General features: G+C 39.2%; 3 protein-coding genes across 5 annotated transcripts; 1 reads left to right on the top strand and 2 right to left on the bottom strand.

Moving 5' to 3' along the window:
• Positions 1 to 68: 68 nt before the first annotated feature.
• Positions 69 to 4939, top strand: LOC127792040 (uncharacterized). Its single transcript, XM_052322333.1, has 7 exons — positions 69 to 219; positions 840 to 1258; positions 1341 to 1393; positions 1714 to 1751; positions 2143 to 2566; positions 3974 to 4255; positions 4526 to 4939. Exons 1-6 carry the CDS (start codon positions 203 to 205, stop codon positions 4193 to 4195), a joined length of 1173 nt encoding a protein of 390 aa, XP_052178293.1. The 5' UTR covers positions 69 to 202; the 3' UTR covers positions 4196 to 4255; positions 4526 to 4939.
• A 461-nt stretch (positions 4940 to 5400) lies between these two features.
• LOC127792037 (multiple organellar RNA editing factor 8, chloroplastic/mitochondrial) lies at positions 5401 to 8206 on the bottom strand. Of its 3 annotated transcripts, none has more exons than XM_052322327.1 (5): positions 8069 to 8206; positions 7556 to 7990; positions 7022 to 7119; positions 6877 to 6942; positions 5401 to 6318 (listed from the first exon to the last, which is right to left on the bottom strand). In XM_052322327.1, exons 2-5 carry the CDS (start codon positions 7951 to 7953, stop codon positions 5540 to 5542), a joined length of 1341 nt encoding a protein of 446 aa, XP_052178287.1. In that variant the 5' UTR covers positions 7954 to 7990; positions 8069 to 8206; the 3' UTR covers positions 5401 to 5539. The 3 variants fall into 3 exon arrangements, with proteins under 3 accessions (XP_052178287.1, XP_052178288.1, XP_052178289.1); XM_052322328.1 differs by having other exon boundaries at positions 7556 to 7995; positions 8069 to 8184; XM_052322329.1 differs by lacking the exon at positions 8069 to 8206 and having other exon boundaries at positions 5401 to 5790; positions 5836 to 6318; positions 7556 to 8053.
• Positions 8207 to 9095: 889 nt separating this feature from the next.
• LOC127792384 (protein DJ-1 homolog A) lies at positions 9096 to 20097 on the bottom strand. The gene is made up of 8 exons (XM_052322859.1): positions 19912 to 20097; positions 19610 to 19810; positions 18631 to 18780; positions 18334 to 18516; positions 17353 to 17433; positions 10311 to 10511; positions 10095 to 10235; positions 9096 to 9477 (listed from the first exon to the last, which is right to left on the bottom strand). The coding sequence occupies exons 1-8, from the start codon at positions 20062 to 20064 to the stop codon at positions 9271 to 9273; spliced, it is 1317 nt and encodes a 438-aa protein (XP_052178819.1). The 5' UTR covers positions 20065 to 20097; the 3' UTR covers positions 9096 to 9270.
• Positions 20098 to 22595: the final 2498 nt, after the last annotated feature.

Raw genomic sequence — 22595 nt, 5'->3', positions numbered from 1 at the left:
CGAGATGGAATTACTATCCCTACGCGCCAACAAGGGGGCGCGCGTAGCCACTCGCTCTCATCACGAGTTTCTGGTGGATATTAGTATATCGGCATTCAGCAACATATCAATCTCTCTCTCTCTCTCTCTCTCTCTCTCCATCTAAAATCAGCAAATCCAGGAAGAAGCAACTCTACTCTCTGTCGATTCGATTCTTCTCGAAATGGCATTCCCTCACCTGTATGTCTCTCTCTCTCTCTCTCTCTCTACACAATGTACATGTATATACGTATGCAAGGGTTGGTGGTAATTTTGGGATTGGGATTCTTATTTGTGGCTTGGGACTCTTCTGAGAGCTCTGGCAACTCGAAGCTTCCGCAAAATCACCTGGATTTTGCTTGTTGCTCTGCAATCTGCGGTTGTTAGAACAAAAAATCGATTCAGTGGACCTGTTTCTTTCCAGTGTATTTTAAGTTCAGTGTTTGACAAATCCCGCGGTCTTATGGTAGACTAGAGACCGTAGATTGAGATAATTTAGTCAATACTAATTCTAGTAATTTGTAATTGTCCTCCTTCTTGATCGATATATTTTGGTCTAGGCTGTTGAGTATGTCGAAGCTTGAGAAGTGTAAAATCGGATATTTTCAGCTGTATTTTGTAAGCTACAGTGGTAGTATTGTGAAATTTTGAAAATGTATGGATGTGGCTGGTGAGGTGAATGCTTAACTAGATGCAGGAAAGACTATATTAACTCGATAATAGAACAGTAGTTTATGTTAATTAGTTTTTTCAGTATCAAGTTGGTTCGATTTTCCCAAGCAAGAAGGTTATTCTGATTCACTTGCTTAAATTTCTTCCAGGAGACTGTCTGGGCCTTCTCTGCCTACAGATCACCTGCCTTTGTCACCACTGTTAAGTAACTTGGTGTTCTGTGCTCAATTTCGAGCAAGTATGAAAAAGTCGATTTACCATGCCTCTTTTGGAAAGAATGAATCTCCTGCACTTGGCCTCACTAGTTTGGCGAGAACACATGCTTACAGAGCTATGGATATTTTATATACAGAAGAGACTTCTGACCTCTGGGAATGCTTTGACCAAAAAATTGGTATTGATTTATATGAGCAGCAAACTTTGACTGATGAGGTTCAATTTAGTCGTCATTCCAACTCCAGAGGAAGCTCTACGGATCTGGAAAAGAAAGAAATTGATAGAAGAAAAAAGATTGGAATTGCTAACAAAGGAAAAGTGCCGTGGAACAAAGGCAGGAAACACAGTGCAGGTAATCTCTTTTCAGTTTTCTTCTTCCAAGAGTTGAACTTGCATGCTGTAGGAAATTTGAATTGCCCCATTTATATTCATAGAGACTCGAGAGAGGATCAGACAGAGAACGAAAGAAGCCATGATGGACCCCAAGGTGAAGTCATGTAAGAATCAGACAGTTTACTTTTTTTACCCCCTTAATTGTTTTTGGTTGTATGGTGTTTGCACAAAAAAATAGTGAAAGAATCATTCAAATTCATGATTGTATTAGAACATTTGAAACTTTACTCATGTATTGTTTGCATGTTCTCAGAGTCTTGTTACTTGAGTCTGTTTATGTTGTTACCCCCATTTGACGAACAAAACCAAGTCCCATTTGAATTCTGCTTATGTGTAATTTTTGGTATTTTAATCATAGCACTTCCTAATACATCTGAATTATCTCTAATTCAGTTTTTTTTATGCAACACTCAGGTTAGAAGAAAGATGTCTGAATGTCCCCGAGCTCATAGGTATGCATTGTTCTCCTCACCTGATTATCATAGCAAACATGCATCTGCAACATGTTTGTTCATTTCTTATTACAAAATAAGAAAAGTCATTTCTTGATGATGCCATGGGCTGATTATCACTGGCTACCTTAAAGCTCCAGGTTACAAGTTATTTATATCATATTGTTGAAAAGACTGAAATAAGTCTAATCAGTAAATTCTAGGAGTCTACGAGTAATGGGGTAGGGAAAAAAAGTTGCAAGCAAAATGCCACCGTAAATTTGCATGAAGCATGGTAGGAAGTATGACTGGGTCTTCTTGTATAGGGCACATAATTCACATGCCATATTAAAGAATAACTAGCCTGAAGAGGTTTTCAGGATACACTTTTTAATGTGTCTCTCTTTTGCAGTGAACAGACCAAGGAAAAAATAGGCTCTGCACTAAGACGACTTTGGGGAGAACGATTGAAATGGAAAAAGTCAAGGACAAATTTTTTGTTATCATGGGCTGAATCAATTGCAGAAGCTGCCAGGAAAGGTGGGAGTGACCAACACGAGCTAGATTGGGATAGCTATGACAGGATAAAAGAAGAAATAGCTCTCCAACAGTTTCAATGGGCTGCAGAGAGAGAAAAGGCAAAGGAACTGGCAAAAATACGAGCTGCTCAGGTGAAAGCAGAAAAGATGGCAAGACTTGCTGAGAGAAGAAAAGAGCAGGAAACAAAAGCAAAAGCAAAAGGAGAAATGAATAGAAAGACACATAGAAAATCAAAGGAAGAGAGGGAAGTGTTAGCTGTTGCTCAAGGGTTAAAACTCAAGGAGAAACTAACAAAGGTGAGAAACATAATATCATCTGCATTAACTTAAGAACCTAATGTCTGCTGGAAATAGACAAGTGTATTGAAGACTATATACACAATGGCATAGCATGAGCTTGACATAAGTGGGTAGGTCTATTGAGGATATGCAAACCGCATGGAAATAATGTGCTGAGGTAGTGACAGAAGAGATGAGAAATATGTTGCTCATGGATTAAAACCAATTCCACCTAGGAGAAGTGTTGAGGCCAGGTTACAATATGTTGAAATATAGTGACACAAGGGTAAAAAGGAAGAGAGCAAGAAGTGTTGAGGCCAGGTTACCATATGTTGCAATAAGTATGAACCCCGTTAGTTGAAGCTCTAATTTATAGAGTAATATAACCAATTCCACCTAGGAGACAGTTTCTTCTAGGGATAAGGATTGCAAAATCCCAAACAGGTTTGGACTATCCTTGCATATGTTTATCCCTTAGAATGCACTCATAATAGGACACAAGACATGAACTTCCCTTCAAGGCATATCCCTTAATACTCAATCCTGATAGGACACAAGACATGAACTCTCTCTTCAAAGCATATCCCTTAGAACTCACTCCTGAATAGATGCAAAGACATAAACTCCTCTTTGAGCCAAGTTGACCTCCTAACTCTGAATGAACCCGTTCCAGTGATTTGCCATGGCAGAACCTCTATAGAGCAACATGACCTCCAGAATTCCAGATTATCTCTAAGTATTATGATATCCACACCCCTATCCCTCTAAGGACGTTACTTATTCTTTCTCTTAAATGTTTCCCAGTTGAGTCATTCAGCTGCCAAATTAGTAATAGGACAAGGTGCTCCACTAGTTTGTAATCAATAATTCAGTTGAGCCCAACTAGTGTAAATATTCTGGTGTGGTTAGCCTTGAGCCCAAATGTTTCCTACATTCAACCAGAGTCACCAGACACATTTCCTCTCCAAGAGTTCACACATCCGCTAACAAAAGTTTGCCACATTACCTGTATTAATTAGGGTGAACACCTCCCATATGGGTATACTATTGATTTTTTATACGAGTGAATGAGTCAGTTGTGGCCAGACCAACAATGGATGGGAAAATGCCTGATCTGACAACTGAAAAAATTTACATGCGCTTCATTCTTCATGTCAAAAGTGATTGCACTGTCGAGAAACTAGTAATTTGTTGCACACGTAATCTTTAGTTGACTTGAAATTGCCAATTGATAGGTCCAAATTTATTATGCCCTTGAATTAAATTGCTATTAACTTTGTAGGAAAAATATTTTGATTAAGAGCCTTCCATATATGGGCACCAAGTATTGATGTATCCTATAAATCAGCATTATATGCTGGTATATTTATTCTTTTATATAAGAAAAATTCTATGGTCTGACTCATTTAATTTCTGCTTCTCTAGATTCATAAAAGAAAGTCATCAACAAATGGTCAAATTACTAGTGAAGATCAAAGAGCTTGGGAGAAAATAGATTTGGATTTTATAAAGATAGAGCGAGCACGAAGAGAAGTTTCACTCGCAGATCAAATTCAAGCTGCCAAGTCCAAAAGATTAGAAGCGGGTAAGAGAAGTTTGCCAACTTCATCATCTCCTCGCTCAAACAGTGAGGAAACTGCAGAGTGAACTTGGATTGCCATTATCATAGTGGCTGCAACACAAAATCAACGATGCATGGAGAGCAAGGTACACTCCTTTCTAGTTCTTTCTTTGCTGCTTGTAGTAGTCCTTGTGTTATTTGGGTGCTACAAAATTTTAGAAAAAATAAATTACTTTGAAGATCTCATACCTATGTTGGCACATTTTGAGGTTCCACAAAACTAACTACTCTATTTCGCCTCAGTTCTCAACAACAATATCAAGCATTGGCAGCAGTCTGATTCTGCCCTTTTCTTATTTTTCTATCTTATTGTTGTCTGATTCTCTTTTCATTTTCTGTACATTATTATGACTTAGGCATGCGGAAGAGAGAAAATCAGGCAACTCATTGTACCACAAGGCCCATTTTCAATAGGCGGCATAATGGAAATTTCCAAGACATACTTAAAGTGCAGCGAGTTCTTCCTATCATTTTCAAATAGAACAGTTACTTCGCTCTCAATACGACACATAATGGACATTTCCAGAAGACATACTTGAAGTGCAGCAAGTTCTTCCTATCATTTTCAAATAGAACAGTTAGTGAGAACCATGGTTGCTTCTTGTCTGGTTGATGTGTCTGTGTGAGGGAGAGGGAGGTCTTGGGGTATTACGTCTTATTAGTTGTATTGGAACAAAACGTAAGCTCGTGACTCGTGATTCCAATCAAGTTATTGTATTGCTGCGTACTAGTTCACAGTTAATATGACTTTTGAGCAATGATATTCTTAACCTTTTGCATTGGACAAAATATTTATACTGTCTGAAGCTCATCCGTTTGCGCATTATTCTTTAAGATGCACGTATTTTCACTCTTTTACACTTTGACATTGACAGTGACACCAATATGTCGAGGCTTGTGTTCCTCGGCAATAACATGACTAGACCATTGTCCCGCAGGATGCAAGCAGAATTAGACCAGAGCTGGCTTCAGGTTCAAGTAGTACTTTTGCGCCATTTAAAAGAGCATACCCCCTGCACCGGCCAGCAGGGCTGTATTCTACACGCTGCTCGGTGTCCATCGTGCTTTCTCGCAGAGATAGTATTTCTATAATTCTAACCCTAAGAAACAACTTTACTGACCCTTCTTATTAGTTTCCCGTTCAGTTAGATTCTCATCCAAAGTGATTCCTTCACTTGAAACAAAATTCGGCAATTAACTCAAGCAAACACAAGCAAGAGAAAGAAGCATGGGAAGAGGAACAACTGAAAATCTTGCCACAAATAAGGGGTCAATAAAACAAAACTGACATGACCATCCACTAGAACTTCATTCGTAAGTTCCTAAAAGCCCTAATATAGAAGCATCACCACTATATATCTACACAGTGCCTATTGATATTTTGGGGGTGGAGGAATAGGCATATCCTGGGTCTGGTGCGGGTTACCCCCTGATGAGTTTGGAGCATAGCTAGGCTGGTACCCCATGTTCTGCCCTGGACGAGGCATTTCCCTGTGTTGTGGCATGCCTCCATTGTTAGGTCCATCCCCATACCTGAAATTTGGTGCATTGCCTGGCATTCCTCCCAAGTTGTTAGGTGGCATTCCTCCCATGTTGTTTGGTGGCATTCCTCCCATGTTGCCTGGCATTCCTCCCATGTTGTTGGGTGGCATTCCTCCCATGTTGCCTGGCATTCCTCCCATGTTGTTGGGTGGCATTCCTCCCATGTTCGGTGCCCCTCCTCCCATGTTGCTGGGTGGCATGCCTCCCATGTTTGGCAGCCCTCCTCCCATGTTATTGGGTCGCATTCCCCCCATGTTGGGCGCACCTCCCATGTTGGGTGGTGGTCCTCCTCCCATGTTATTGGGCCGCATGCCTCCCATGTTAGGTGGTGGAGGCATTTGCCCCATGTTATTTGGCTGCATGCCTCCCATGTTGCCAGGTGGTGCACCTCCCATGTTGGATCCAGGATTCTGCATGCCTTGGTTAGCCATCTGAAAATCTCGGTTCTGCACATTCTCTCTTCTTCTTTCAAAGTTTCTTGATCTATCAAAGTTACGAGGTCTGTCATTGCGCCTATTTCTTTCATTTGCTCTAGCATTGTTTCTCACCCATTCCTCATGGTACTTGGGGTCATAAGGTACAGCCTGCCCATTAATGAAAGGCTCCCCTGCCACAGGAGATACAATATACCAAATAGCAAATAATCATGCATGTGATAAACTGTTATTAAAATGATTAAGCAAATAACACACTGTTGGACCTGATAAGATATGAAAGCCTCAACAAAGAAAAAACTAGAAGCCAGAGGTTACAGAAAGCACTAAAAATAAGATTAGTGCCATGATGCTAGGCTGCTCAGGGTGACCCCATGACATTTACTCTTTACCTCAAGAGTAGCACCTCTGAGGCCCAAGTTGAATTTTCAAGGTAACAGCACCAGTTCCTCGGTACCTACTCAGGTCCTAGGAACACCTACTTGGTCCTAGGAACATAAATGGCCTAGGACCAAGTAGGAAAACAAGTTCCCACCAAAGACACCCTCTCCAACAGATAATTTCACAGCCTCTTGCTCCTATAAGAAGCAGAATTGAACTCTTTGTTGTACCTCAATACCCAATGAGTTAGTTTAAAGGCTAGTTTCATATGTTGGGCACAATGCAGTGTCTTTTGATCAACATTATCACAACATGCCTCCTAAATTCCTAACGAAGAAGGAATATCTTACCTCCATAATCTTTGTTCTTAACGTCCAAGTAAGAATCAGGAAGCACCCAACGGACCTTTGGCAATTCTGTGTTATATTAATAAAGGCATGCTTAGAAATTGCATATCAACAGGAAAAGCTAGGGCTCCAATTTATGAAACAGTACCTTTGATTTTGTATGAAAGCTCTTCTGACACAAGGGCTCCAAATGCAAAGTAGTGCCTAGTTGAGACTGAATAGATTTTCATCCTTGCTTCCTCCTCACTGCAATACAGAATATGCACAAACAATAGCATAAATCCAACAAAAACAACTGAAAGAAACTTCATCAATCCTGTCACTTGCAACCTCAGAAGAGACATCCTAAACATTAGAACAGAATAGGTAAACAACAGAGGCAACTACATAGTTTTTCGGCTTTATCATCTAAAAAATATACATTCATAAATTTGTATCATTCATAGTTTAAAATATGGCATTAGCAACCAAAAAACAGAGCTTTGTCAAGTTTCTCGTGCCTTGATGGTATGAAACAGAAGATCTTAGGGAAGCGATAGGGCATTCCATAACATTAAAAATTTTCCACTTCTACTCAACAAGCATAACGCACAATAAATACTTACAAGAATTCCAGAAAACACGTTACAGAAAAAGAAAGAGAGAGAGAGAGAGAGAGAGAGATAGTGAATAAAATTCAAACCTTCCGACAACCGTAGCTAGGGTTTTGATGTAACTATCGATGATCTCGTCCCTCGTGGGGTCGCCCTCGGGCTTCTCCATAACAATAAGCCAGTGCTCGAAATCGCATCCATCAAGAAGTATCGTCTCCTTCGGCGGGCGATTTGACCAGTTAGGGTTCGGATCGTTGAGGGATGACGACGACTGACGAGTCGCGTAACCTCGGATGGTGGCCGTCCCAGGAGAGAGGCGGTGGAAATGCGCGGAGACGGCAACGAGCGGCCGGAGGCGGAGGATAGAAGCGCTGGAAACGGAAGTCGGCAGAGTGGATAGAGAAAGAGAGGTGTAGGAGCGAGAGACAGCTGAAGAAATTGTGTGCTTTGCAGTGATGAGAGAGCGGGTGAAGAAGCGAGCCGCCATCTCTGAATCGTCCCTCCGAGTGCGTAAAACCCTAGCTCTGAACTTGAAACGGCGAGAGAGAGCAAGGGTTTTGATAAGTGTAAAACAAATACGTAAAAAACAAGTACGAAATTACCTGTGATGTTGCCTTTTACAAGCGCCGCGGCGACTGGATTTGATGGAGTTTCTAATCAGAGAGTTTTTGGGTGTGAGTGGTAGGGTTTGAAGATGAATGGCTGCGTGGGGCTAAAAGATGATGAGGGCAATTTTGTAAAAAGAGTGGGCTGCAGAGAGTAAAATGGTGGCTGCATTGAGCAATCCAGAGAAATCCTATTTTGGTGGCTGTACTGAGCAAAAAAGTGGGCTGCAGATAGAATTTTCCAAAACAGATATTTCGAAAAAAAAATAATAAGCTTCTACCATCAAAAAAAAGCACAAATATCTCCGGGACTCATCTTCTTCCGTGAACACGCGAGTTGCACGTGCTTGGTTTTATATAAAATAGTACTTTTAAATACGGGTGACATTCAACCATCAAATTGCTTAAATTGAATACATCCGACCAAATAATTGAAAAAAATTGAAAAATAAAAATAAATTTAAAAACCAAAGTAATAAAGTTTAAGAATAATTTTTTAACATTTTGATTGATTTGATTATATTAATCTTTTAATACAAAGATTAAATTAAATTAAAATTATAAAATTTGAAAACTAAAGTGGCCTCTACAACAATTCAATGCAGTTCATTCAAAATATTGTTCGCCTATATTTTTAAACACATTCAAGATTTAAAAAATAAAAAAAAAATATTTAAATTTAATATTTTGACTAATACTAAAAGTATATCTTTTGTTATTTATGTAGAAATAAAAAATAAAATACATTAAATAAAAATTTATTTAACGACAATAGATAGTTATAGTTTAATTTTTATATTTTTTTAAGATAAAGTTTAGACAAAGGTTAAATTTAATGAAGTGGCAAAACTAAATGCTTTATACTTGCAATGTTACGGGATAAAATCTTGATGATTAAATTTTATTTTTATTTTTTAAAATAAAAAATATTTTAAAATTTTATTTTATTGACGTAGATTCATAATATTGAAGTTTCTTCTTTGCTAGACTTCCCCAAGAATGCAATATTCGAAAAGCACAAAGATGCAGTCAACAGTCCCTTTTATTTATTGAAACACTAAGCTCTATAGTCCAGTCCTAGGCATATTTGTACATAAGTCTATAACTCAACGAGACCGCAAACTTGGGACATGTATTACACTCAGCTTTTCATACAAGTCTCTACGGCGAGTTCAACTCAAGGAACCAGGAGTAGTGGATCACGGATAAACAAAGAGCATAGTCTTTGCAAGCTCTAGTGCTTTAGTGCGCCCAAATAGCTTCTCCACAATTGCCAGTGCGAACTCCATGGTAGTTCCGGGGCCTCGGCTGGTTATGAGATTGCCATCGATCACCACACGGTTTTCAGCTGCACTCTGGTCCGACAGCTTGTTGGACAAGGCCGGGAATGATGTGGCCTTCTTACCCTGCAGACCAAAAACATAAAATGGTCCCTTAAAACCTAGCTAGACATGAACTGGATGACAGGAAAAACAAAAAAAATGTTTACCAGGATTATCCTGAAAATAAATTTTCATAATTTTTTGTTCTTTGCCAAGCCATGTTTGCTGTACTTGAATAAAATCAGTGACTTATTTATGAAATGTTTCTCATGAAGACGGTAGCTCTGCAGTTGCATTGCTTGTAAAGTTTGCCAGGACTTCTTTTTTTATTTTTTATTTTTTTGCTTAGTAAAAGGGGAAACCCAAGTAACCAAGGGGCATAGTGAGCTGTTCTCTAACTCGGCAGGGGTCAGTACACTGACTATTCAAGACAATCCAGAAAAATTCCTGCCAGAAGTCACTATAGGCAGCATCATCAGCTCCCCCATCCTTAAGCCCATGGCCCATATGATGAGTGACTACCCAAACAACTGCCAGGCAGCAAACTTATACCTGAGACCTGAAGTCTCCATTCGAGAACCATTACTAGCAGAGCTACCACCTTGGGTGGTATGCTTGTTTTTTCACAGCCTAAAGAACATGTGTTTTATAAATCTTCTGCCAGGTAGGCATGATTCACAGAGGCATGGTACAGTAGATACCTTGAGTAAGCCATGAGGCTCCAAGACTAGAGCAGGAGAGGCACATATTGCTCCGTAAGGTCTATTAGCTTCCTTCTGCTTCTTCAGCAAACTCACCAGTTTTTCTGAGTTAGCAAATGTTTGGGCACCACCAAGCCCACCCTGCCACATGATAAACATGGTTAAGCTAACGACTCCATGACAATGGCAGATGGAGACAAACTGAATACAACTTACTGGCAACACAATAAGGTCATATGAAAGTTGGGCAGCCTCTACAAGGGCCACATCAGCCACTAATTTCACTTTACGAGAAGCCAAAATATCTAGTTTGTCCCCCACAGAAGCCACCACGACATCTGCTTTTGCCCGTCGAAGAACGGCAATGATTATAGTGGCTTCCATTTCCTCAGTTCCATCAGCAACAGGGACAAGAATCTAAAAGGAAAATTCATATAATTTCTCTCAGCAGAAACAATACTGGCATTTAGTGAAAAGAGAACAGCAGCCCTTAGGTGCCCCAGATCTTAGCGTTTCAGACTTCAAAAGAACATAATATATCAATATTAGAAAGTTATCATGACTAAGTAACCACATGGGGTTTCCACACATGGTTGGTGGAAGCCAGTAAGTTGTCAGAGAAATAGCAACTTGCACCAATAGACGTGGCAGATTATTTTTTCCATCGGAATTCGTGATTTACTCTAATGGACTGGATTGTTATTATTTACTTATTTTGCTTTTAAAAGTTAAATGTCTTAGAACCCACAAATCTTTTATGCGATAGAATGGCAGATATCTTATCACATCTAAACGAATAAAGACTTGGAGAGGCAAAAAGGGAGGAGAAAATCCACGCCATACAAAGTCTCTTCATGCCTTGTGAACTCGCAGTTGATTTTTGCTAATAACACACAGTTAAGTTATTGAAGAATTACAGAAGTTTTGGGACAGCACCTCAGTAATAAATTCAGGCTATCAAAAAATGAACGACATGTTCCTTTAAATGATGTCCGAATGTTAATAAGTAATCATTAAACTGACTGATCAAAATATGTATGTAACCAATAAAACAATCTGCAGAGTTGGTGAACGAGCCCTATTGAACAGGCGATAAGAAATCTTCAAGCTAAATGAAGTGACTAGATAAGCAAACAATGTTGGGGGTGCACATGCAACCTATAGATTGCATCTGACGTCTCCCTGACTACGACTGCATGTCAAACAGTATGTATTGGCTGGACTCCGTATCAAACCCCATGGAAAGCATTACATTTATCTTTTATCATATTAGGAAGACATTTCCTTATCTAACGAGTCTACTTGAACAAGGTTTGCATACCTGCTCCTATCTCAATCCATCTTAAAACCAATTTGACTCTCTTCATTTGCGTCAGACTAGATGACAACTATTTGACGAGGTCACATGTTAACACACATAGATTCTGTAACGACCTATAAATCGTAGTTTAATTTAATTAGTAGTTTAATGTGTTAATTTAATGTAAATGGGATATTAATATATGTTGTTAATAATCATAATAATAAGTATAAGAATAATTTCATTATCAAATATCATAATAATAAATTATTATATGAGTAAGGATGGAGATGAAGGTGGCGTGAAGTTACATCATAATAATAATTTATTATATGAGTAAGGAATTAGAGGATGTAGATGGTGTGAAATTCTGAAGCTATTCAATTCCATAAAAGCCTTGAATAGCTTTTAAAATTAAGTTATGTGCATGTTTAATTGAAGGAAGCAACTAGCCGAGATGGCTGGTGCGCATTAAGAAATCCAACAGGTCTAGTGATCAATCCTTTGGGAGCTGCATGCGCTCACTGTTTGCTATTTTGCTGGAAGTAATTTCCAGCCAACTGAAGCACCAAAACAACGCCGCATGGAGAAGGGGAGGCAGCAGTTTCTGCTGCCCACACGGCGCGCCCACAGTCTTATAATGTTTTGCTGGCTTTTAAGCCACTAATTAGCATATTTAAACAGCCCAATTGAGCAGCAATCGGCAGCCACAGCAGAATTAAAGTAGAGCAGCAGAACGCGCGTGCGGGCAGCAGAAAGCAGAGAAAATTGGGATTTTTTTTGAGAAATCTCACTTTTAATCGCAGTCTGAGGATATCAGGTAATTCTAGAACCTGAGTAATAAATTCTGTACGGTTGAAATTTCATTTAGAGGCCAATTTTATTAATTTTGGCAAATTATGCGATGTTGCAGTTTGAATAATTTTTACCGCTTTGGGATAGAACAAGCCCAAGGGTATCTTCGTCGAGGCAAGTTCCCTACCACTTTTGCTTTACCCTATTTATTATAGAATCTCATAGTCTTAGTCCTTCGCCACGCCAATCACGGTGTCACCTGCACTCCACTCCACCTGTGAGAACTAAACGCCTATACCTTATCTAGGTAGTGATGCCAAATCTCCAAACAGCAAACCACTGTAAGCTCCCAGTCCACAAGTCCATAATAATCCCTCAATAAATTCTCAGCACAGATCTCTCTTGGAACTTCATATTGATGTTCCAATTTATCCATCCAAATTCAATTAGACTTAAAGGTGATGCCCCTAAACCTCCAAGGAATACAAATTCCTCAGAACCTCAATTTGCTTTCACACCCCATCACATTGCATATCTCTCGTCCGAATATGTATAGATAGTTTAACTGACAACTACACACAAGCTACCGCATTACCCAACCTTCAATACACATCTCAGTACCTACATATCTATCATATACCATCGGACTCCTATAACATGTTCCCACCATGTAGGACCTCTCCGTACCACTCCTGGCAAAATCCAATCATGGACCTCCAGCTCACATTCTACCACGACCTCATCTCTCATGGACTTGCCTCGACGAAGATATCTTCGGGCTTGTTCTGTCCTAAAGCGATAAAAATTATACAAACTGCAACATCGCATAATTTGCCTCTAAATGAAATTCCAACCGTACAGAATTTATTACTCAGCTTCTAGAATTACCTGGTATCCTCAGACTGCAATTAAAAGTGAGATTTCTCAAAAAAAATCCCAACTTCCTCTGTTTTCCGCTGCCCGCTGCGTGCGTTCTGCTTCTCCACTTTAATTCTGTTGTGGCTGTCGATTGCTGCTCAATTGGGCTGTTTAAATATGCTAAATACGGCGTCGTTTTGGTGCTTCAATTGGCTGGAAATTACTTCCAACAAAATAACAAACAGTGAGCGCATGCAGCACCCAAAGGATTGATCACTAGACCTGCTGGATTCCTCAATGCGCGCCAACCATCTCGGCCAATTGCTTCCTTCAATTAAACATGCACATCACTTAATTTTAAAAACTATTCAAGGTTTCTATGGAATTGAACAACTTCAGAACTTCACGCCATCTTCATCCTCCAATTCCTTACTCGTAATAATTTATTATTATGCTGTAACCTCACACCACCTCCATCCTCCAATTCCTTACTCATATAATAATTTATTATTATGATATTTGATAATGAAATTATTCTTATTCTTATACTTATTAATATTATTATGATTATTAACAACATATATTAATATCCCCTTTACATTAAACTACTAATTAAATTAAACTACGATTTACGAGTCGTTACAAATTCTCCCCCCTTAAAAGAATTTCATCCCCGAAATTCGTACCTGGCTAGACAAATAATTGAGGGTGAAGTCGCCTCATGTCTTCCTCTAGCTCCCAAGTAGCCTCCTCAGGGGTATGTCACTGCCACTGAATCTTTACATAGGGAATTGTATGATTGCAGAGCACTTTTTCTTTTCGATCCACAATACTAACTGGCATAACAGACCATCTCATGCTTCTGTCGATGTACCACTTGACTAGCACCCAGAGGAGTCTCATCTCCTCACTCGGTCAATAACTGACCCTAGGGCATGTGGTTCATGATTAGTACCGCGTGTACTCATAGCAACCACTATCCTTACAGCAAAACCCAACAGTTACTTAGACATACAACTAACTTCAGTCCTGGCCATACACCTGAGTATCTCTCGCAACAACAATCTTAAAGGGATTTTCTTATTTCTATTTCACTTTATCACAATGGCCCAACAATGTAAACACCCCCGCCCGGATATCCCAACCACCCGAACTATCCGAACGGGAGCACCTACGGAAGGGAAAAAGAATGGAACTCAAGACAGAAACTACCCTGGCATGCATACACAAGACTTAAAACAACGAAAGCGAAGCTATATACATACATGCACTACGGGAACACCGCTAACACAACGGTCACAAGATAAATAAATAAATACAGACTCCTGTGCCGACATACACGAGACTCGAGGAATGACCTGGCACAGTAAAAATAATAGAGCAAATCCTACTCAACTATCAGAGTTGACATGAACTGACGGGATTGCCTGTACACCATACCGACTCTGCCACTAGAAGTTGACTTCCTTGCCCATGGCCCACGCTGCCACTACCTGGAATGATGGAAAGAAAATGATGTCCTGTAGCTGGTGTGCCTGGTGTAGCTGGTCTAGGTCCCTGTGGACAATCCCTCCTCAAATGCCCTAACTGATCACATCGATAGCACACATCTCGGCGCACATCCCGACACTGTCCCCTGATGCCTCTGTCCACACTGCCTGCACGGTGGAAATCCCCCCGAACTCTTGCTAGAGCCTGCGTCCCACTTCCTCTTCTTGTTGTTGCCTCCTGCTCCCTTCCATCACTGACTGATCTGGTCAGGTCTCCAGTCGATCCCGCTCAACTGCATGAGCTCGCTGGACAAGCGGTAGGAAAATCTGGTGCCTCAATGCCAGCCATAGCATGGCGAATCTCAGCTAGCAACCCCCTCTGGAACTTGCTAACTTTACGAGACTCAGGGGTCACCAACTCCAGGGCATAGCATGATAAGGCCACAAACTCTGTCTCATACTAAGTGACAGTCTTGTTCCCCTGTTGCAATTCAATAAACTCAAATACTTTCTACTCTCGGACCCAAGAGGAACATAAGTCCTGTTGAATGCTTATGCATCCAGATAGTTGAAGAGGCATGAAGAGAATTATCCTACCCATGATCTGGAGTTAGCGGCTATAGTGTTTGCTCTGAAGATTTGGAGGCATTATCTTTATGGTGAGAGAGTCCAGATATACACCGAGCACAAGAGCCTTAAGTACCTTTTTTCACAGAAGGAACTCAATATGAGACAACGCCGTTGGTTAGAGCTGCTCAAAGACTATGACTGTGAAATCCTCTATCACCCAGGTAAAGCTAATGTGGTAGCAGATGCCTTAAGTCACTGTGGAGCATCAGTTGCATCTATGATGGTGCAAGAGTGGTTCTTACTGGAGCAGATGAGTGACCTTACCATCTTAGTGGCACTAGACAATCCTACCCTCTATTGTGCTGACATGAGTATCCATTCAGATCTAGAGGATTAGATTCGGGATTGACAGCGACCTTGGCGAGATCATGGTTGACATGGAGAGGTTTGGACCATTGGAATACAGTCAGAGGGACGACGATTTGCTATTGTTCCGTGGACGGATTTGTGTGCCGAATGACAGGGACATCAAGCAGAGGATCCTAGAGGAAGCTCATCGTTCTCCCTATACTATACATCCTGGAGCGACGAAAATGTATCAAGGCTTGCGAGGTCAATATTGGTGGAGCGGCATGAAGAAGAGCGTAGCATAATTTGTATCATGATGTTTGGTGTGGGAGACTACCAGGCAGCAATTTGGTGATAGGGGGCCGACATGGGCACAGTATGTGGCAGCATTCAATGAGACTTATGTTCCTCCTTGGGTCCGAGAGCAGAAAGTATTTGAGTTTATTGAATTGCTTGGGTCTGAGAGCAGAAAGTATTTGAGTTTATTGAATTGCAACAGGGGAACAAGACTGTCACTCAGTATGAGAGAGAGTTTGTGGCCTTATCACATTATGCCCCGGAGTTGGTGACCCCCGAGTCTCGTAAAGTTAGCAAGTTCCAGAGGAGGTTGCGAGCTGAGATTCGCCATGCTATGGCCGGCATTAAGGCACCAGATTTTCCTACCACTGTCCAGCGAGCTCATGCAGTTGAGCAGGACCGACTAGATTAGTTAATGATGAAGGGAGTAGGAGGTAACAGCAAGAAGAGGAAGTGGGACGCAGGCTCTAGCAAGAGTTCAGGGGGATTTCCACCGTGCAGGCAGTGTGGACAGAGGCATCAGGGACAGTGTCGGGATATGCGCTGAGATGTGTGCTATCGATGTGGTCAGCTAGGGCATTTGAAGAGGGATTGTCCACAGGGACCTAAACCAGCTACACCAGGCACACCAGCTACAGGTCAAGACATCATTTGCTTTCCATCATTCCAGATAGTGGCAGCGTGGGCCATGGGCAAAGGGAGTCAGCTTCTAGCGGCAGAGTCAGTATGGTGTACAAGCAGTCCTGTCCCTGTCAACTCTGATAGTTGAGTAGGATTTGCTCTATTATTTTTACTGTGTCAGGTCATTCCTCGAGTATGTGTATGTCAGCACAAGAGTCTGTATTTATTTATTTATCTTGTGACCGCTGTGTTAGCGGTGTTCCCGTAGTGCATGCATGTATATAACTTCGCTTCCGTTGTTTTAAGTCTTGTGTATGCATGCCAGGGTAGTTCCTGTCTTGTATTCCATTCTTTTTCCCTTCCGTAGGCGCTCCCGTTCAAATAGTCCGGGTGGTTGAGATATCCGGGCGGGAGTGTTTACAGATTCGTTCAAGATTCTCAAAAAAGAAGGTTCTGCTAAGGAAAAAACATTGTAAAAATCCGGATACTCCTATCCAGGGTTGGGTGAGGGGTTCCTATAAGCTGTTTTCTTTCCTTTTAAACCTTAATTGCTATTAATCTACTAAAAATCAAGTGTCTACGCAATTGATCATGCATCTAGTAGTAAGACACAGAAGTTACTTGGAAAGAAAAATATACATAACTCAGTGCACCCATTTCAATGAATTGTTAAGGAAAGAAAAAAAAAAAAAAAAGCAAAAGAAATATGATGATGATAGAGAACATATAAAGAAACACCAGTAAATTCATCCAGAAACCAACAAAGGATAGAGCTCACTATGAGTCAGTTTGTCTGTCAGTCATACATGCACTTTAAACTTGCACAAAAGTGTGTCTGACTGTACAATACATGTGCATACTGATTAAAGAGGGATAGACAGAACATTTCCTCAATAGGCCCCATGGGCATACCAGAAAATGAGAGGCAATGATAAAATAAGACAGAATATAATCGAGAAATATTACGGCTAATCTTCACCTTTGGGGAATTCTTGAATTTCCACTCCATGGGATTTAGCTCAAGCACGGAATATTCATCTCCATGATTGGGACGCATAACCTGATGCAAAAAAAAAAAAAAAAGCTCAGTTGTAGTATTTCTTCTAAAAAAGGTCTGGCCTAAAAAAATCCATATCAATTGATATTAGACATCCAATTATTTCCTTTGATACATGGTTTCAAGAAACTACAGATCAGCCAACCAATGGTGCGAACACAAATGATGCACCTATCAATCTGAAGAGGCATTTGGTTTACAATTTGAGGCACAATATTTAATAGCGCCTTGAAAAATGACTCCTGACATAAAAGCAGTCTTATCCTAACAATTAGAATTCAAAGCAGTCCTTTAGAATTAAGATGACAACAACAACTTTCACCAAACTCAACTAAGCAAAAGACGGCAAGAAACTCGAGAAAAGAAAGTAATGGCTAGATATTGAGAAAAACAACATATGTTTACTTAATAAAGATATATACCAAGTTAGTTAAGAGTAAGGAAATGAAATGATGCATCAGGTTAGTTAATTACAAACTGCTGAGAACAAAGAACAATGATATAGAGGTCAACTAACAAAGGAAAAATTTTGCAATGATAATATTGAAAAAAGTAGTATCCCAATATAGCAAGATCACGTGATGATTTATCTGTGACATTCTTGAAAATGATAGGGAAACAAGACTACATTATGTCAAACAATGAGTCAGATGCTCCACTCTCTCCAAACCTTGCACTTTTTTCCAAATCAACCACCCAGCAAAATAAAAGGAGTTATCTCCCACTCTTCATACTCCAAGTGTGAATACCAATTACCAAGATGTCTTTGTGGATCTACTCCCTCTGATATAAACACAATAATCTTATGTTCAGTCACATGCAAAAACCTTGCATGCCAAATTCCAAACCCTCAATTCTTATGATATAACATAAGCAATAAAGTTATCCAAGACAAGAACATACCAACGGTCCAGATACTTCATTTGCTTTATCTTTTCCAAATAATTGCTCAATCAGTGTTACCGAGTACTCCATGGCAGTGCCAGGGCCACGGCTTGTCACAACATTTCCATCCTGCTGTACTCGTGATTCAACTGTGGTAGCAGACGATGACAATTGCTCCATAAATGATGGATGACATGTTGCCTGTCGAAAACCAATTTTCCACCAAGTAAGACTGCATTATCATAAACAATTCCAAGGTACTGCATCAAAACTAGTACCAAAACAATATCAATGGTTAAGCACAGAAAGTTTCACTTTCTTCCCCTTCAATAGATTCCATGTCCCAAGTGCCACAGCCGGAGCTGCACATATTGCAGCATAGAAGCGTCCATCTGCAGCCTGCTGTTGTATGATGCTCTCTAAAGTCTTACAATCTCTAAGGCTGGCAGCACCGGGCATTCCACCCTAAAACATAAAAGCACCAAAAATCTCAATAAGAAAAAACACTAGTTTGCTAGTCACTAAAAGCAATAGATAAAAACACTTTAAAGAAGTAAATTTTATGATTTTGTGTTGCACGAATATATTTACTTACACGCACACAGGCACAAATATATCTGAGATTTCAAACAAGACTTGCTGGGCAACAGAGAATAAGGCTTTGCCACTGCATAGATAACTTGAAAGAACAGGCAGAGAAGCACAACCTTGAAACCATAGGATACTGCTTCACACCAGCCAATCCATACCATAAAAAAGCTAATTTGTACAAGTAGCCAATTCATACCACCACGCAGACTCTGGAGTACTATTTTTTTGGCCTCTCTTCTAAATTTGCCCCGGCTTGTGGTCGCAAATAATATTATTTTTGTTCTTCAATCCTACTCTTGAAGAACATCAATAAAATTCACAAAAATAATCATTGCTGGAAGTAAGTACTAAGGTTGCGGGGAAGAAAAACTCAAATCGAGTCCCCCGATGGACAATAAAGCAACAATTTTCCACCACCACAGCTAAAAATAAAATCATCAGGGAACTAATAGCTCAACAGAGACCACAATAAATGCATATTACTAAGGCACTCTTGGAACACGGTCAGAACCCCTAACGCCAGCATTTCATTCTAATAGGCTGTTTGATGAGAGAAACAATGCTTCCAGTAACGAATTATAATAAGAAAACCACATTCGAGGAATTAGTAAACTGTTGAACTAAAGTTCGCGTATTAATGACGCAATTAAACGAGGAAACAAAACGCTGGCATGGAAATGTAGAAAAGAGTTAAAAAGGGTACCGGAAGAGATATGAGATCAAACACAGTATCAGCACAGTCAGAAATCAAGGCATCGGCGACAATCTTCACTCCGTGACAAGCATCCACGCGAAGCTGCTTCTCCACGGACGCCACCGTAACCTCGGCGCCGGCGCGCCGCAGCACGTCGATTGTTATCACCGCCTCCATCGGCTCCGTCCCGTTCGCGATCGGCACCAGGACCTGAAAATTTTCCGCAACAACAGCCAAATTCTCAAACCCCGGCACGAGAAGTACCTCAGGAAACTGAAAAAATGGTCGAGAAATCGGACGATGTTGCTTACCTTTCGAGGAGCGGAAGCCATTACTGAACCAGAGAACCGCTTGCTGTTGATTAGGGCTGGGAATGAGAATCGCTTCGTCCGGAGCAGGCGAGCCGACAGCGCAGCAGAGGGAGGATGAGACAGAAGGGTGAAATGGTGAAGGGTCAGAGCCATTTTATAGTTTGGCTCGTGGATTAATCTGGAGACGTTACAGTGGAAGCTCGACCAAGCCATAATAGGCGAGTCGGTTGTAAATTGCAATGGGCTTTCTACGATTGGATAGAGAGAGAATTTCGGCCCACTGGTATATCCAATGGGCTGGAGTTGGCCCACTAATTGGCCCACTGATATTACCAAATGCATGAATGGCATCAAGCCATAACAATCACAACACAACAAAGTCATGCCCAAAAGTCGTGCAACAGTATATGTGTTGTAAATATATGAGTGTACTATATGTTTACGACACATGTGTTGCTCCATGTATTAATGCATTAATGTACATTTGTAGAGCAATATTATATTATATATGTAATAATTTATTGGGCTAATCATGAAAATAATTCAATAATTTTTGCAAATTTACAATTTTATCTAATATTTTTAATTTTGATAATTAGATACAAATTAACTTAATTAAGTGTAATTTTATTCAATGTATAAAATTAAATCGGAGGTAGTGTGTTCATATTAATTTTACATGTTATGTGTTATATAAATATAATAATAATATTTATAAAATTTACCTGTACATGTAAGTAAATAAAAAAAATATTATATTTTTTTATTTTTTATTTATGTATGTGGATCTCACAAATATTAACAATATATAATACTTGACATGTCAAATCAACATGAATACACTATCTCTAAATTAATGAATAAATTATACCCAATTTAGACTCAATTGAAAAAATTAAAAATTTTGATAAAATTATAAATTTATCCAAAGAATTATATTATTTTCATGATTAGCCATAAATTATGTAATATTCGATTTAAAATAAAAAACTAATCTAAATTTTTTCAATCTTGAATTGGACGAATACTTCCATCAACCCCGATTCTACCTTTCAGCTTCAAACTAAAATGTAATTTAACCCTACCTCTTATGGGTGTGCAGAGTAATTGAAACGACCGATTAATACGAAAAATTGAACTAATCGATAATCGAATAGATGTAAACAAATTGAATAAAACACATTAATGAAGAAAATGATGTCGTTTTCTAAACGTCAAAATAACATTATTTTAAAATTCAGTCAGTTTAATTACTTTAATAAAAAAATAAATTTAAAAAAAAAATAACCGAACCGAACTAATAAAAAAAAAAAATCAAACATCAATTTAATTCAAATAAATGGAATTTTTATTCTCCCTCCTATCACCCAAGAGCTGCTTTGGGTGGTAGTTTATGTTAGCCCTTCATGCATGAGACGGCGAGTGGGCTGTGATGTCATTTGGACAGTGCCTAGGCCTAGCCATTATCAACGTCTATCTAGCACTCACGCGGCAATAGACACCACTTTATCTCAATTGGTTGGCTCATCATTTTCGGTACTTTCCTCAATCAAGCACGTAGATGGGATTCAACTACCCTTCTATTCTACTCGAAGAGACTGCAACAAAAGGGTGCTCTCGAAGATAGCATCATCAGTCATCATCCCTTAGCCAATCCCTCCAAATGGTGGGCTCTAAAAGAGGAAATGATGACCGAGCTTATGAACAGTTGCAAGGTCGGGAATAGAAATGTCGAGAGATATCGGCCGACAACCAGTGAAAATGACCAATCTGTTCTTGTGTTGATTTTATTAAATTGAGTTAATATGGAATGTTGTCATTTTTTGGCAATGGAGAAAATGGACAATTTGGCATTTATTTTTGTATATAAGAAATACTTAAAGATTGTGCAATAACAACGTAATGAAACAAAATATAGTTATTGAAACTAAACTAGTCAATTAATTGATGTGTCATAGCTAAAGATCCACCAAATATTCAAAAAAACCTAAAATAATTTACAGGGTAAAAAAAAAATTTGAATTTATCAAACTCAGGAAGAATATAGTGTTTCAGAAGCTGAAAATACACTTATCCGAAAGATAGTGAGACTCTCTATAAGATTATTTTGGAAGACTTTCATTGCCTCTCTGAATATTGTAAGATTCTGAAAGTTGTCGTGTAAGTTTTCCTTTAATTGTGAAGAGGAAATAAATATGAAATAAAGCACAGACAAGATAACTCTGCACATATAAAAATTGATCAAAAAAGTTATGCCAAAATGATAGATATTTTGTATAAAAATCATAATCTTAATAAATTTTGGAGTATCAAGATAAAAATTATCCAAAATAATCATAATTCTAGTATTTTTCAAAAAAACTCCATGTTTCTCTATAAATATATAAATCCTTATTCAAAAAATGATACAGCTTTAATACGCTATTTATTTAAGTTTTTAGTATATAATTTAAGTATTAAAGTGTTTATATAAAAATTTTCTCGTGCCATTTGATTTTTCTATTTTTGCAAAATTCAATCAACTAAATGATAATATTTTTAATTAATAAATTTATTATTATGTTCAAATAAAAATATTAAAAAAATTTCAGATCGGTCTTATTTTAATAATTACGTCGCCAAATGTTCATAAATATCCACGTGGAGACTTTTACTCTTTGAAACAATTTAAGCCGTTAACGTAG

Source organism: Diospyros lotus, chromosome 15 (assembly GCF_014633365.1).
Source record: "Diospyros lotus cultivar Yz01 chromosome 15, ASM1463336v1, whole genome shotgun sequence".
In the NCBI taxonomy this organism is placed as follows: Eukaryota; Viridiplantae; Streptophyta; class Magnoliopsida; order Ericales; family Ebenaceae; genus Diospyros; species Diospyros lotus.
The sequence above is the reverse complement of the archived record's forward strand: the minus strand, read 5'-3'. Positions and strand labels throughout refer to the sequence as shown.